The sequence below is a fragment of the Callospermophilus lateralis genome, chromosome 18 (genome assembly GCF_048772815.1).
Source record: "Callospermophilus lateralis isolate mCalLat2 chromosome 18, mCalLat2.hap1, whole genome shotgun sequence".
In the NCBI taxonomy this organism is placed as follows: Eukaryota; Metazoa; Chordata; class Mammalia; order Rodentia; family Sciuridae; genus Callospermophilus; species Callospermophilus lateralis.
In genome coordinates, this window is record NC_135322.1 from 14,062,417 (window position 1) to 14,076,843 (window position 14,427).

A 14,427-nucleotide genomic window follows, 5' to 3' on the forward strand; every position below is an offset into this window, starting at 1 on the left:
AAGACCGCTCGGAATCCTTTAAATGGTCGCGGGCGCAAGAGAGGGGAGGAGAGGGGAGGAGAGGGGAGTAGGGCGGGTTGGGCGGGTCGGGTCTCCGGGCGTCCGACGGTGGCTCCGCCCAGCCAATCGGAGCCCCGCGGTGGGCAGGATTCCAGCCAATCTTGGCTCGCGGCTAGGCTCCGGGGCGGAGCTGGGTGGTTTGAGGCCAGGAGGAGAGGCCCCCGGGAGGTGAGCTAGGTCTCTACTCCGCACTGGTGGGTCGGTACGCGGTAGGCTTTCCAAGAGGTGGTCATTGTGAACCTGGCATCCGAGGTGAGGAGTGGCCACTTGATTTGGGATTTACCTTGGGTTGGGGGATGTAGAGGCGTGCTCCAGAGATTAGTGGAGGTGGGGTCTGGGCGGGAGTGGAGGGCGCAGATTAAAGGTGACTGATAAGGTGTGAAGAGTTTGAGGACCAGAGACTTGAGTTCGCGATCCAGGGCGGGAGGTGAGGCAGGATTTTCAAATGGAGGAAATTTGAAGCTGCGACATGGAGTAATTGGAGAAGCCAGAGAACCCGGGGAAGGAACTTTTGGGGCAGGGTGTCTTAAAGATTCGAAGACAGTTTGGGTTTCCCCGATGGGCTGAGTTCGGGGCTCCGTAGTATTCTGGTTAAGGTGTGAGAAATTGAAGGCTGGTATCATGAGCATTTGGTGAAACCAGAGAACTAGAGTCAAGGGATCTTAAAGAGTCCAAGACGCTGTGGCGGAGAAGTGCTCACGGAGAGAGTTCAATGTTCGGGTCTTGAAGACGGACAGAGAGTTTGAGCTGAGATCTAGGGCCCTTTCAAAGGGGAAAATTAGGAGAGTTTAGGGAGGTCTCAAAATTGATATCCCAGTCTCCCCAACGAGGTGGATATAAGAGCATCTGTCCTCTTTGAACGCCTGGGTCTCTGGACCAGAGAGAAGTCTGGAGAAGAATCCCTTACCTTTTGGGGTTTTAGGGACCGGGAAAAAGCACTTTTAGAGTTGAGCTGGGTGGGGGAGGGGTGTTCCGGGCGTGGAGCTCAGACTCGCCGCCCCGGAGGCAAGAGAGGGCGGGGCTCGCCTGGCGCCCGGCAGCTGGACGTCCGGGTTCCCTTCCCCCCACAACCGGGACCCCTGTGCGCATGTTCTAAGGGCGGTAGGGGCGTGGTTTTGTCCCGTTGGCGAGCGGGGCCCTCTGGGGATTGTAGTGCGAATTCTTGATCTGTTTGTTCGTTGCGGCTATTAGTCCACATTTCCCAGAAGCACCTGGGTCCAATTGGGGCGTTCCTGGGTGCTGAATATAGACCCAGGGAGGGGCGGAGCCTGTGGGACACCAAAGTTTCATTGGGTGGATCGTTAGGGGGCGGGTCTTGGCGTTACTTGAGTTCTAGCAAGTTTTCCTGTGGGGTGCGCTTTGGGGGAAGCTGAAGGCGCCGATGGAAGGAATGAGGAAGGTCCTTTCCCTGCTCTTTGGAGTGCTCCCAGGCAGTTAGGGAAGAGAAAAGGGACAGACTATCCTCCCTGTAAGAAAAAGAACCGACAAATAGGTGCACTAACATTCTCCAGGTAGCACGAATAAAATTACTGAGCTGAGCGCGGTGGAGCAAGCCTGTAATCCCAGCGACTTGGAGGCTGAAGCAGGAGGAAGAGACTCTGTCTCAAAGTGAAAAAAGGACAGGGGATGTGGCTCAGTGGTAGAGTGCTCCTGGGTTTGGTGCCCAATACAAAGAAAACAACTATTGAGCTGGTGTTGGGGAATCAGTGATAAAGCCTTTGCCTAGTGTGCACTGGGCCTTGGGTTCATCCCCTGCAGGATGCAGGGGTGGGGATAGGGTGGATGAAGGGACGGAGACCGACTATTGAACAAATGAATTAATTCGAACGAATAAATTAATTCTTGTTCATTAAGTACTTTCTGCTGTGTGTTGTGCCTTGTACATATTGCACATTAGGTGTCTCCTTGAATATGTGGTGGAAAGTATTTTCACAATCTCCGTTTTACAAATAAGTCCCACAGAAGTGACCTCACATCATTTCCCAAGATCACACAACTGAGCAGTGTCCAAGGCAGAGTTCAGACTTGGAATTCTCTACTTCTGATCCAGGTCTCTGTACTCCACACCTATTGGGTGGGTGAGATGTTTGAAGAAATTAGTATTATGGAGAATAGTTTTAAAACTCTGAAGGACCGGGCTGGGGTTGTAACTCAGTGGTAGAGCGCTTGCCTGACTCAGGTGAGGCACTGGGTTCGATCCTCAGCACTGCATAAAAACAAATAAAATAAAGGTTAAATTAAAAAAATTCTGAAGGACTTGAGTTGAGATCTTGAGTTACTTGAGTTACTCTGCAGATGAGGAGATTGATTTTTTAAAAAATATATTTTTAGTTGTAGATGAACAGAATACCTTTATTTTAATTTTATTTGGTGCTGAGGATCAAACCTAGTGCTTCACACATGATAGGCAAGTACTTTACCACTTAGCTACAACCCCAGCCCCAAAGAGATTGATTCTTATGGATGTAAATTCATTGTTACAGCACACAACAAGCAAATAAGGGGTATTCAAACCCAGCTATGTTTAAAAGTCCATGTCTTGTTTTATCTCTTTTTTTTTTTTTTTGGTACTGAGGTTGAACCCAGTGGTGCTCTACCATTGACCTAAGTCCCAAGCTGTTTCTACTTTTTGAGACAGGGTCTCACTAAGTTGCACAGATTGGCTTGAAACTTGGACTCCTGCTTGCGCTCAGCTCCCATCTTATGTTCTTAATCACATGCATTTATCATCTTTTTAAATTTGTAGGATTCTGGCTATGTGCATTTTAAAAGTCACTCCCAAGGGGCTAGGGTTGTAGCTCAGTGGTTGAGCACTTGCCTCGAATATGTGAGGCACTGGGTTCAATCCCTAGCGTCACATAAAAAAATAAATAAATAAATGAATAAATAAAAAAGTCACTCCCAATTTCACAGTCCTACCTGAAAAAGTGGGATCCGAATGACCATGTAACTGTACTTGCCCTTCGTTTCTTCATAGAGCATCATGGTGGGAGGCCTGAAGAGGAAACACTCAGATTTGGAAGAGGAGGAGGAGGATGAAAAGTGGGACTGGAGTCCAGCAAGCCTTCGGAGCTGCCAACAAGCTCTGCTACGCATCTCCCTAGACAAAGTCCAGCGCAGCCTGGGCCCCCGAGCACCCAGCCTCCGCAGGCATGTCCTCATCCACAACGCCCTACAGCAACTCCAGGCTGCCATTCACTTGGCTCCAGCACCTGCCCTGCCCCCCGAGCCCCTCTTCCTGGGCGAAGAAGATTTCTCCCTGTCCACCACCATCGGCTCTATCCTCAGGGAGTTGGAGACATCCATGGATGAGACAGAAGCACCTCAGAATCCAGTGGCTCCCCCAGGCCTCCAGAACGAAGTGCTACCCCAACCTGACCCAGTCTTCTTAGAAGCTCTGAGCTCCCGGTACCTGGGGGACTCTGGCCTGGATGACTTCTTTCTGGACATTGACACATCTGCAGTGGAAAAGGAGCCTGCACTGGCCCCCCCAGAACCTCCTCACAACCTCTTCTGTGCCCCAGGGTCCTGGGAGTGGAATGAACTAGATCACATCATGGAAATCATTCTAGGATCCTAAAAACTACCAAGGGGACAGAACCCTTCCTCACGGCGGCCTCAGTGGGCTGGATCCCTGGATGCAACTCGTGTGTTTTGATGGGGGCTCCAGATAGTGACTACGGTCTCCTTTCCTCCCATTTCAGGGTTCCACAAACTTACTTGCATGTGTGTGTGTCTGGTTACCCCCGCCTTCTGTGAAGGTGGGTCTTCCTGAATTAATTTATCTGTTCCAAATGCCTTAATGAGACTCTGTTTCTGGGAGTCTGACTTCTCACATTTCTTCTGCCTTTCCTCCAGTTCCCACTCCCCTTGTGACCACTGGGTCCTCAGGGAAGATAAAGTGGGGCCTGTCAACAGTGGCAGGGGTGTGCTGCCAGGTTGCTCTAGAAACCCAGGCTCTGCCTCTTAAGGGAGTGGGAGGGGCTGGTCTCCTTCCCCCAGGCTGAACCCCACTTCCTTGGCAGGACCCCAGCCCCAGCAGCTTCCTGATTCAGAACCAGGCCGGACCACGTGCAATAGGGTGGAAACCAAACTGCTCCATGCCGCGTTATTTAAAAAGAAAGGCAGGGTTTGTGGTGGCTTTTTTTTTTTTTGATTGTTTGTAATTTTTTTTATTTTAAATAAAAGTATTTTGAGAGGAGTGGTGTTGCCTTAAGTTTCTAAACTTCATTGGGTGCTGATGGGAGGGACCTGGGAAGTTCCCCGGGCACCTGCACGTTTCCCTGCTAAAGGTAAGGCAAGAGTTTCCTTGTACCTAACAGTTACTGAGTGCTTTTTGAGGGTACTGTTTTAACCATTTTATTTGAATTAAGTCCTTTAATCCTACATCCTTATATAGCAGTAAGTACTGTTATCACATTTTCCTTAGAAAACAGATTCAGGGGCTGAGGGAGTGGCTAAGCTGCAGAGTGCTTGCCTAACATGGGCGAGGCCCTGGGCACTACAAAAAAACAAATGTGAAGTTCAAAGGCTAAGTCACTTGTTATTCAAGGTCACAGTTGAGGAACACCAAGGATTAAGGAGACAGGGTTTAAAGTGAGTTGGCCTCTAGATCTTTCTTGTTTGGTGGTTTTGCCACACTGGGGATGGAACCCAGGGCCTCTGGCATGCCAGGTGAAGTGCCTGAAGGGCCCAAGGCTGAGCTACATCCCCAGCAAGAGCTTTGCCCTTAGCCATTGTGTTTACGATGCTTCTTGATAGATTTAAACTTCCCTGTGGAATGGACTGGGGCTATAGTTCAGTGACAGAGTGCTTGCCCAGGACATGTGAAGCACTGGGTTCAATCCTCAGTACCACATAGAAATAAAGGCATGCTATCCATCTACAGCTACAAAAAAGGAAAAAAAAAAAAAAAGTCAAACTTTTCATTGTTATGAACTATGCTGTTGAGGCCCAGAAGGGAAAGATCATGCCCACAGACATCCACACCTTCCCAGTCCTGAAAGCAGAGCTTTATTTTTTGGTACTGGGGATTGAATTCAGGGGCACTCAACCACTGAGACACATCCCCAGCCCCACTCTGTATTTTTTATTTAGAGACAGGGTCTTACTGACTTACTTGGCACCTCACCATTGCTGAGGCTGGCTTGGACCTTGCAATCCTCCCGCCTCAGACTCCCAAACTGCTGGGATTACAGGCGTGCGCCACCAAGCCTGGCTGAAAGCAGATCTTTTTAGGAGACTGCCAGGAAGCAGAGCCCTGCTTGAGTTAAGGAACAGATACTTTGTTTGGGAGACACAAACCCCGCCTGGACATAGTCGGGTGGAAAGAGGGGAGGCCAGAGGGAAGGCAATGTCATACACTCCCGCATGACCATTCCCAGGTGAGTTTATTCAGCATTAGGGACTTTTCTGACCCAGGCACTCTGGTGCACACCCATAATCCTAGTACTCAAGAAGCTGAGGGAGGAGGATTTCAAATTCAAGGATAGCCAAGGCAATGTAGAAGACCCTGTCTCTAAAAAAAAAAAAAAAGGGGGGGGGGGCTAGGGGTATAACTCAGTAGTAGAGTACCCTTGTGTTCAATCCTCAGGACCCACCCCCCCCCAAAAAAAAAAAAGAATAAAGTGACTTTATTCTAGAGTTGCCAGGAGGAACCATACCTGAGTATATCATTGGCGGGCAGAGAAAGGATGAGGATTTTGCTTGTGGTTTCTGGCTCATCCAAATATCTCACCCTGAGGGGGGCATTGTATTTAAGTTAAAAATTAGAGAGGTTACCTGAGGTAGATGTCAATCTAGAGAGAGAGGGAGGAAGTGATTAGGGGATCTCAAGAAAGCACACAAGGCCTGCATTCCAAGATGGATGCCAATTGAATCATGTCTTCCTGTTCCTGAAACCTCCAGTTATCTCTGTCCTACTCAGAATAAAACCCCAACTCCATCAAAGCCTGTGTTAACTCTCACTCCTGACAACTTCCCCCTTTCGTCTTTCATTCTCCACTCAACTCTATCATGCTGGTCTCTTTAGACCCCAAGCTTATTTTCCACCCCAGGGCCTTTTGCAAATCTACCCAGAGGACACTTCCACACAGCTTCACTTATCCTTCCTAGCGTGACACATCCAGGGGTGCCACCACACTATCACACATCTTGTTTGACTTTCTTTTGATTTTTTTCTTTTCCTTTTTCAGTCCTGGGGCTTGAGCCCAGGGGTACTCTTCCACTGAATCCTGTCCCCAGCCCCTTTTTATTTTGAGGCAGGGTCTGGCTAAATTGCTGAGGCTATCCTCAAACTTGCCATCCTCCCACCTCAGCCTCCTGAGTTGCTGGGACTACAGGCGTGTGCCACCTCGCCCTCCTGTTCTCAGTAGCGCCTACCTACCCAATCCCAAGTTATTTATTACCCATTTATGATAGCCTCTCTAGCCTCCACCTCTCTATTGGAAACCGAGAGGAGAGATGGTGCTGGGCTTTGCCCAGCTGTATCCTCCCCGACTACCCAGGTCATAGAACTATAGCAGGCACAGGTGGGTAACCAAAAATTATTTGTTGACATTGGGGAAAAAACCCCTCCAGGCCTTGAATAGCCACCCCTCCTCCCACCTCTCTTAACTCACCTTTCACACACATTACTCCTGTGCTTTAGCCACACTAGTCCCTGCTAGTCCTCAAATGCCATTCTACAGTAATATCTGCTTTACAGAGCAAGGTTTGCAAAGTGTGTATACGGGGAGCCTGATGCACCCCAGAGACTCAATAATGGCTCATATTTGTTGCATGTCTGCTGTGGGCCAGGCACTCTTCCAGGAGGCACATGAATAAAATGGACAAGTCCCATTGGCAGGAATGATCATGGCAGGAAAGTGAAATAAACATTAAAAAGAAGCTAAAAGCTGGGCCCGGTGGCTCAGGCCTGGAATTCCAGGGGCTCAGGAGGCTGAGACAGGAGGATCCCAAGTTCAAAGCCAGTCTCAGCAACTCAGCAAGGACCTAAGCAACTTAGTAAGAGCCTGTCTCAAAATAAAATATAAAAAGAGCCATTGATAAAACCTAGCAGCCCTAGGTTTTATCCCCAGTACCAAAAAAAAAAAAAAAAAAAAAGTTAAAACGTAGACCGTCAGGTGATGATAAATATTGTGGAAGAAGATGGGGAAGTGATGGGGTGTTGCTATTTAGATGAGATGGCCAGTGATGGCTTCACAGAAAAGGTGACATTTAGGTAAAGACCTGAGGAGGTAAGGGGTGAGCCAAGTGATTACAGCTCAGGTAGAGGAAATAGCCAGTGCAAAAGGCCCTGAGGTCAGAGCATGAGTAGGAGGTCTGCGGGTCAGTGTGCAGGGTCAGGGGGCCGGAGCAGAGTGAGCCGGGGGCCAGAATACCAGAAGAGGTGCAGGAGGTGAGGGGGCAAATCAGGAAGGGTCTGTTGGGAGTTTCAGCTTCACCCTGAGTGACAAGGAAGCCAAGGGAGGATGTTCAGCAGAGGAGGGATGAAACCTGACTCACCTTTTTCTTAGAACTCTCTTTTTGACTTCCCTAAAGAGAACCCAGAGAAAGGGGAATCCGGGAGGTTCTTAGTACCCCGGGCGAAGCCAGGACCAGGGGCACCCCCACTTTCCAGGTGAACGAACTGAAGCCCAACTCCTGCCCTAATGTCGCACCTGTCAAGGAACTGGCCACAGAAGTGGAAAGGCTGGCCCTGCCGAGGGAACCCTGGGGGCAGAGTCCACGTTCCCCAACCTGCCTCCTGCACGGTCCTGCGCCAGGGGATGGGCTGCGTCGCTCGCCCCCGGGGCGTGGCACGGAGCTCGGTCCCTCCCACCTGCCCCCTCCGCCCAGGCTGGCCAGCTCGCCCCGGACCCGGGAGGTGGCCGCGGCCCGGAGCCGGCCTGGCGCCTCCTCCCTCCCCAGAGGCCGGGCGCGGCGGCCGGCTGGGGGCGGGACGCTCCCCTGACCACCCTTCTCCCTCCCTTCCTCCCTCCCCAGCTGGCGGTGGCTTCTCCCCGGCCGGCCAGCCGGGCCTGGTGGCTTCGCTTCTGGTTTCCTTTCCCAAGGCCCCGGTCCGCTCTTCCTCCCTCCCCACAGCCTTTGAATTTCTGGCTCCTTCTCCACATTCTGGTTCCATCTCCAGTGTCACCTCCTCGGGGAGGCTCCCTCAGGGACCACCCTGGCCCCAGGCCTCTCTGTCATTCCGTCCTATTTTATTTTCTTCGAGTCAGAAATTATTTCTCTCATTCATTCATCTTCCAGGGTCTTGGAATCCCACTGGGAGTGAGGTCCCTAGATTGTGCCCTCCTCCTCAGCATCTCCCAGTCCAGTTACACTGGCCTCGCCACCAACAGCACCTCAGGGCTTTTGCACGGGCTCTTTCCTTCTCCAGGAGTTTGGCTACCTCTCTCATTTCCTCGGGACTCTGCTCAAATGTCGCCCCTTCAGAGAACCCCTTTCTCCTCCCCAAAGTTGCACTCCCTTTCATTACCACCTCCCCCGTGCTATGGGTTTCCCTAGCGCTTATCAGCTCCTGAAGTACTATGTAATTTAAGTTTATGGTCCATCTCCTCCCACCAGGAATTTTGATCTACAATTTCACTAGCATATCTTCAGTGTCTGGTCCACAGAAGAGGCTTAATGCAGAAAGGTTTGTGGATCAGTGAATACATTTGCTTTCCTATTTCTTTCCTCTCTACATCCCCTCCCCTGATCCATGAGTGAAGTATGTGTGATCCATCCAGTGCTGTACTCCTGTCATCAACAGTGTCCATCCATAATAGGTGCTCAAAAAGTACATGTTAATCAAATGATTTCTGTAAGCTCTTCTTCAGTGTATAGCCTGAAAGAAGCCACTTGGAGACTCTGAGCCTCATTTTTGCCAGGTCATAAAAATGGATTGTGGGTAGAAATATGGGATTTGCCTTAGCAGGAGCCTGGTTCAAATTAGCATCTTTACTCTGTTTTTATTATGAAATTCAAACACATAGAAAAGATAAGGGAAAAAATATTCTGAGCACACAAATAGATTCCCAACTGAATTAATAGTTGTTAACATTTTGCTAAATTGCCTTTATCTATACATGCACGTGTGTGCTCAGTTTTTATTGGGGAGATTGTTATTGTTTTTGCTAAAACAATAAAGAACAAATTGCAGACATCTTGAAATTCTACCTGCCCCCCGCCCCTTTTGGGAATTGAACCTAGGGCCTTGCTCATGCAAGGCAAATGCCCTACCACTGAACTGCACCAGACATCTCTTACGAATACAAACATGGAGCCAGGTGCAGTGGTGAAAGCCTTTAATCCTAGCAACTTGGGAGGCTGAGGCAGGAGGATCACAAGTTCAAAGCTAGACTTAGCAAAAAGCAAGGTGCTAAGCAACTCAGTGAGACCCTGTCTCTAAATAAAATACAAAATAGGGCTGAGGATGTACCTCAGTGGCCAAGGGCCCCTGACAATAAGTAAATAAAAATTTAAAAACAAAATAAAATATAAGCGGGCTGGGGATGTGTATCAGTGGTTAAGCACCCCAGGATTCAATCCCTGGTACATAAATAAATAAATAAGAAGAACATGGGGGCTGGGGATATAACTCAGTGTTAGAGCGTTTGCCTAGCATATGTGAAGCCCTCGGTTTCATTCCCAGTATCACAAGAGAACATGAGATGGTGAAGAGGCACACATCTGTAATTCTAGCAACTTGGGAGGCTGAAATAATTCCAAGTTGGAGGCCAGCCTCAGCAACTGAGAGACTCTGTATCAAAATAAAAAGGGTTAGGGATGTAGCTTAGTCATAAAGCACCCCTGGGTTCAACCCCCCCAGTACCAAAAAACAAAAAACAAAAACAAACAAACAAACCAATAAACAAAACACCCAGATATTGTTTGTTACCCTTATTCTAAAGAGGAAACCCTGAGACTCTAAGGATTAAAACACTTGCCCAAGATCACATAGCTACTTAGGGAACAGAGACCAAGATGTGACAAGGGATATTCCATTCCCACTTAACCTTTGTACTCTTTAACCACAGCTGAATTCAATTGTCCAGCCTTTGCTGAGTTTGGTATAGTGCTCTTTACAGATACAATTTTATTTGAACTTTCCCAATTCGGTTTTTTTTTTGGGGGGGGGGGGCTGTTTGTTTGTTTTAGGTCCTAGGGATTGAACCAGAGGCACTTTACCGCTACACCCCCAGCCCTTTTTATTTCTTATTTTTGAGACAAGGTCTCACTAAATTACCTAGGACCTCACCAAGTTACTGAGGCTGGCCTTGAATGTGTGACACTGTGGCCTCAGCTTCCAGAGTTGCTGGGATTACAGTCATGCTCCACCTCGCGCACCTAACTTTGCTAATGCTTAAAAGTTAGGCAAGAGAATCCCCATTTAACAGACTGTGTATGGCTCAGAGAGGTCAAGTATTTTTCCAAGGTCACACACGGAGCGAATAGTGAAACTAGGCGACTCTAGCCTAGAGTGTAGACCCCTATTGAGGCTGTGTACGTAAGAACCTCAATTGCTAGGCTTGACAGGTGCATGAGTAGATGTGAAGAATCTGCACTTTCAAAGGCCGAAAAGCCCCTATGCGCCACCGTCCCACAGGGCAAATAGCCACCGGTCTTTACCCGCTTCCCTGAAGCAGCTGCCCGGGCATGCGCCTTGAAGGCAACCTCCCCTCCTTTTGAATCTGCCCCATGCCGGCTCCGCCCATCACCGTCCAGGGCCTATCCCTGGGGTGAAGGGCGGGGCCGCCACGCGAGTGGGCGGTAGCTAAGGGTAGTCAGGAGTCCCGAGTCGTGCTCCAGAGTTAGAGCTGCGTCTCCCGACCCAGGCGCCGGTTGCTGAAGGAGAGCGAGCGAGCGATGCTGCTGCCGCGGCTTTCTGATTGGCTGCGGGTGGCTACCTCTTTGTTCTGATTGGCAGCGAGTGAGCTGGGTATGTAAATGAAGGGGCCTGGGGAAAGAAGGGGTACCGGTGACCGGTCCTTTGGTGTGTTCGATTCCCGGGTCAGACAGATGAGTACCGGGGCTGCCCGGATCGAGATGCCCGGGATCGAGACTCTCGGCTTATACGTGCCGCCTGCCCCAGCCGGGCTGGGTGAATCACGCCGCAGCCCGAGAAGGGGGCGGAGGCGCCGGCTCCCTGGCTCCGGCTGCGTGACTCACCCGCCCCCGCCGCCGCCGCTTCAGGAGGAGCCGCCTCCACTGCCTTCCGGAAACGAGGGGAGGCCAGAATCGAAGAAGCGCCGGCCGGGGTCTCGGCCTGCACGGCCCCGAGTGGCAGGCAGAAACCGTAGGCAGGACTCGGGGCCGTGTAAAGAGTCAGGGTCAGAGGGACCGGAATCCCCGGGGGAAAGCCGGCCTGGGCGCCGCTAGGGGGCGCCGGGAGTCGGGGGCGGAGTCGGGGTGGGGGCTGAATTCCTGTGGTTCCGGACTGCAGGTCTTGGGGAAAGGCGGCAAAGATCCAGTTTTGAGTAGTGCGGTGGTTCATCCTTAGGATCTTGCTAGAAAACGTACCGGGGACTGGACCCCGCAGTCTTCGTGGCCCCCAAAGTAGGTTGGGCCAGGGGTCTAAAACTCCAGCCGCCCCCTCACTCCGGGAAGAGTGTTGGTCCTCAAACGTCTCTCAGTGACAGACCCACTGTGTCCAGCAGGATTTCACAGCAAGCCCCGTCTCCCGAATAAGCCCTGAATCGAATCGATCAACTTTCTTAAGCCATCAGCATCACAGGTCCCTACTAGTGCAGCAGCCACTGAATGGGTCTCAGGCCCACCCACAGTCCCCCAGCCCCAAAGGGCTTCTTCTGGAAACCTAATCAGCTCACAGCACCACTCCCCTCCCTGCTCGAACCCTCTCAGTGACTCCCTGGCACACTCAAAATCCACACTCCTCTTCTGCCTGCTCCCCACCCCCACTTGGACTCCTACTTGTCACACTCTGGACACCAATCACACTGTCTTTTTTCAGTTCAGGCTTATCCAGCCTGTGGGTATTTCTTTACTTTTGTTCCCTCTCTCTGGAATATTTTCCTTCATTGTATCAGCTCCTTACAGGTGCCTATACTGATCATCTCCAGGACCTTTTAAGTATCTTCCCATCCCTATCTGTGCATTTCCTGTATTTGTGTATTATTTGACACATAGTAGACACTCAGTAAATATGCTATACAAAACCTGCTTTGGGGGCTAGGGATATAGCTCAGTTGATATGCACAAGGACCTGGGTTTAATCCCCAGCACTACAAAAGGAAAAAAAAAAAGTCAAAATCTGCTTTTTTAAATTATCTTAAAAGGTTGAATATTGGTCATTCCACATGGTCCACTGAAGAAACAAACAAAATAATATTATTGAGTATCAATGAGTAATTACCAGTACCAGACAATGTTGTAAGTGCTTTTGGTGTATCTCATTTGATCCTTAAAACTTATAGACATCATTATTAACCATAACTTAAAAGTTCTTTTAGAAAGTCTAGACTCAGGTTAAATAATTTGCCCAAGATCACATGGGCAGGGTGTAAATTCTATATCTGCTTGCCATAACTGAAGGTCTTCTCCCTCCCTGCAGACAATGCTGAGCAAGGGTCTGAAGCGCAAGCGGGAGGAGGAGGAGGAGGAAGAAGAGAAAAAGGAGGAGAAGGAGAAGGAAAAGGAAACCCTGGCAGTGGACGCCTGGTGGCTGGATCCTGGCCACCCAGCAGTGGCACAGGCACCCCCAGCTGTGGCCTCCAGCTCCCTCTTTGACCTCTCTGTGATCAAACTTCACCACAGCCTGCGACAGAGTGAACCAGACCTACGGCACCTGGTGCTGGTGGTGAACACCCTGCGGCGTATCCAAGCATCCATGGCACCCACAGTTGCCCTGCCATCTGTGCCCAACCCACCGCCGGCCCCCAGCATGGATGATAACCTGCTGGCCAGCTCTGATGCCGCCCTCTCGGCCTCTGTGGCCAGCCTCCTGGAGGACCTCAGCCACATTGAGGACCTTAACCAGGCTCCACAACCACCAGCAGATGAGGGGCCTCCAGGCCGCCCCATTGGAGGAGCCCCATCCAGTTTGGGTGCCTTGGACCTGCTAGGCCCAGCCACTGGCTGTCTGTTGGACGATGGGCTCGAAGGCCTATTTGAGGACATTGACACCTCCATGTATGACAGTGAACTTTGGGCACCAGCCTCTGAGGGCTTCAAACCTGGCCCTGAGGATGAGCCAGGCAAAGAGGAGGCTCCAGCGCTGGATGAGGCTGAGCTGGACTACCTCATGGACGTGCTGGTGGGCACACAGGCGTTGGAGCGGCCGCCGGGGCCAGGGCGTTGACCCCCAGGACTGGGATGGTTGTCTGGCACCTGAATCGAGCCTGATGGCTGGACCAACCCCCCTTGGAAAGACATAGCTGGCTCCTTAGCACAGACAAGGGGACTTGGGCCACTTTGGAGAGAATGAATCCAGTCCTGGGCACATTACATGTGTCCTCTTTTGTTGAGGCTGGCGGAAGAGGACTGACCCCTAGTGATGGAATGACAGGGCCTGGTGGCTGGAGTGTGATTGGGTCAGGCCCCATGCTGGACTGAATCCTGTGGGGTCACAGTCTGGGCTATTCCTTCCCTAATATGGGAGGAGATAGCAACTCATTTTTTGAAATTAAAACCAGGCCCTAGGAAGTCTCCAGTCTGTGTGTTTCTTTAACTCTTCTAAGCACTTGACATGTTAACTTAATCCTATAGCAACCCCACAAGATAGGGATTCTTATTATGATCCCCATTCCACAGGTGAGAAAACCAAGGCTCTGGGAGGTCATCATGGGGGAGGTGGGTTTCACATCATGAACTTTACTACTGAATTGAGCCCAAAAGCAGGCTAACTAGTTTGGCAACTGGCCAAACTCCCCAGAACATACTCGGTTGGTTTGCATTTTGCCTGTGTGTGCAGAAGCCCCAGGCCACTTTAAAAAATGAACCTAGTCCTTCCTTGTGTACCTTGAGGGGAGAGGGGGAGGAGGTCCCCAGAGTGGCCCAGAATTGAAAACAACCAAAGCTGGAGGCTGGACAGAGCTGCTTCTGAGAGCAATGACAGTTCTCCAGGAACCTGGTGAAAGAAGGGGAGGTGCCCGCCAGATTTTCAAAATAAAACCCACTCCGCGTCTCTCTTTGGGGAAAGGACAGGGCACTTTAGAGGCCTCCAAAATAAAGTCCCCGAGTTTGGTGGCTGGAGCGAAGGGAGGGCCCTCAGGGGCAGGCAGTTAGTTGGCTCTCCTTGTAGAAGAAACCCAGGCCCAGGCAAGCCGGGGCCACCTGCCTGACTGCCCGTGTGATAGGCTGGCCGGAGGGAGCGCGCCGGGTGTCTGCGGCCGCCCCCGCGGTCCAGCCGCATTCCTGGCCCTG

At 50.8% G+C, this 14,427-nt stretch overlaps 2 protein-coding genes across 2 annotated transcripts; both read left to right on the plus strand.

Moving 5' to 3' along the window:
* Positions 1–210: 210 nt before the first annotated feature.
* Sertad3 (SERTA domain containing 3) lies at positions 211–4,261 on the plus strand. Its single transcript, XM_076838770.2, has 2 exons — positions 211–312; positions 3,038–4,261. The coding sequence occupies exon 2, from the start codon at positions 3,044–3,046 to the stop codon at positions 3,638–3,640; it is 597 nt and encodes a 198-aa protein (XP_076694885.1). The 5' UTR covers positions 211–312; positions 3,038–3,043; the 3' UTR covers positions 3,641–4,261.
* Positions 4,262–10,866: 6,605 nt separating this feature from the next.
* On the plus strand, positions 10,867–13,668 carry Sertad1 (SERTA domain containing 1). The gene is made up of 2 exons (XM_076838941.2): positions 10,867–10,984; positions 12,617–13,668. The coding sequence occupies exon 2, from the start codon at positions 12,620–12,622 to the stop codon at positions 13,361–13,363; it is 744 nt and encodes a 247-aa protein (XP_076695056.2). The 5' UTR covers positions 10,867–10,984; positions 12,617–12,619; the 3' UTR covers positions 13,364–13,668.
* Positions 13,669–14,427: the final 759 nt, after the last annotated feature.

Excerpts from the sequence above, each read along its gene's own strand:
- Sertad3 (XM_076838770.2), top strand. The coding sequence starts at position 3,044 with ATGGTGGGAGGCCTGAAGAGGAAACACTCAGATTTGGAAGAGGAGGAG.
- Sertad1 (XM_076838941.2), top strand. The coding sequence starts at position 12,620 with ATGCTGAGCAAGGGTCTGAAGCGCAAGCGGGAGGAGGAGGAGGAGGAA.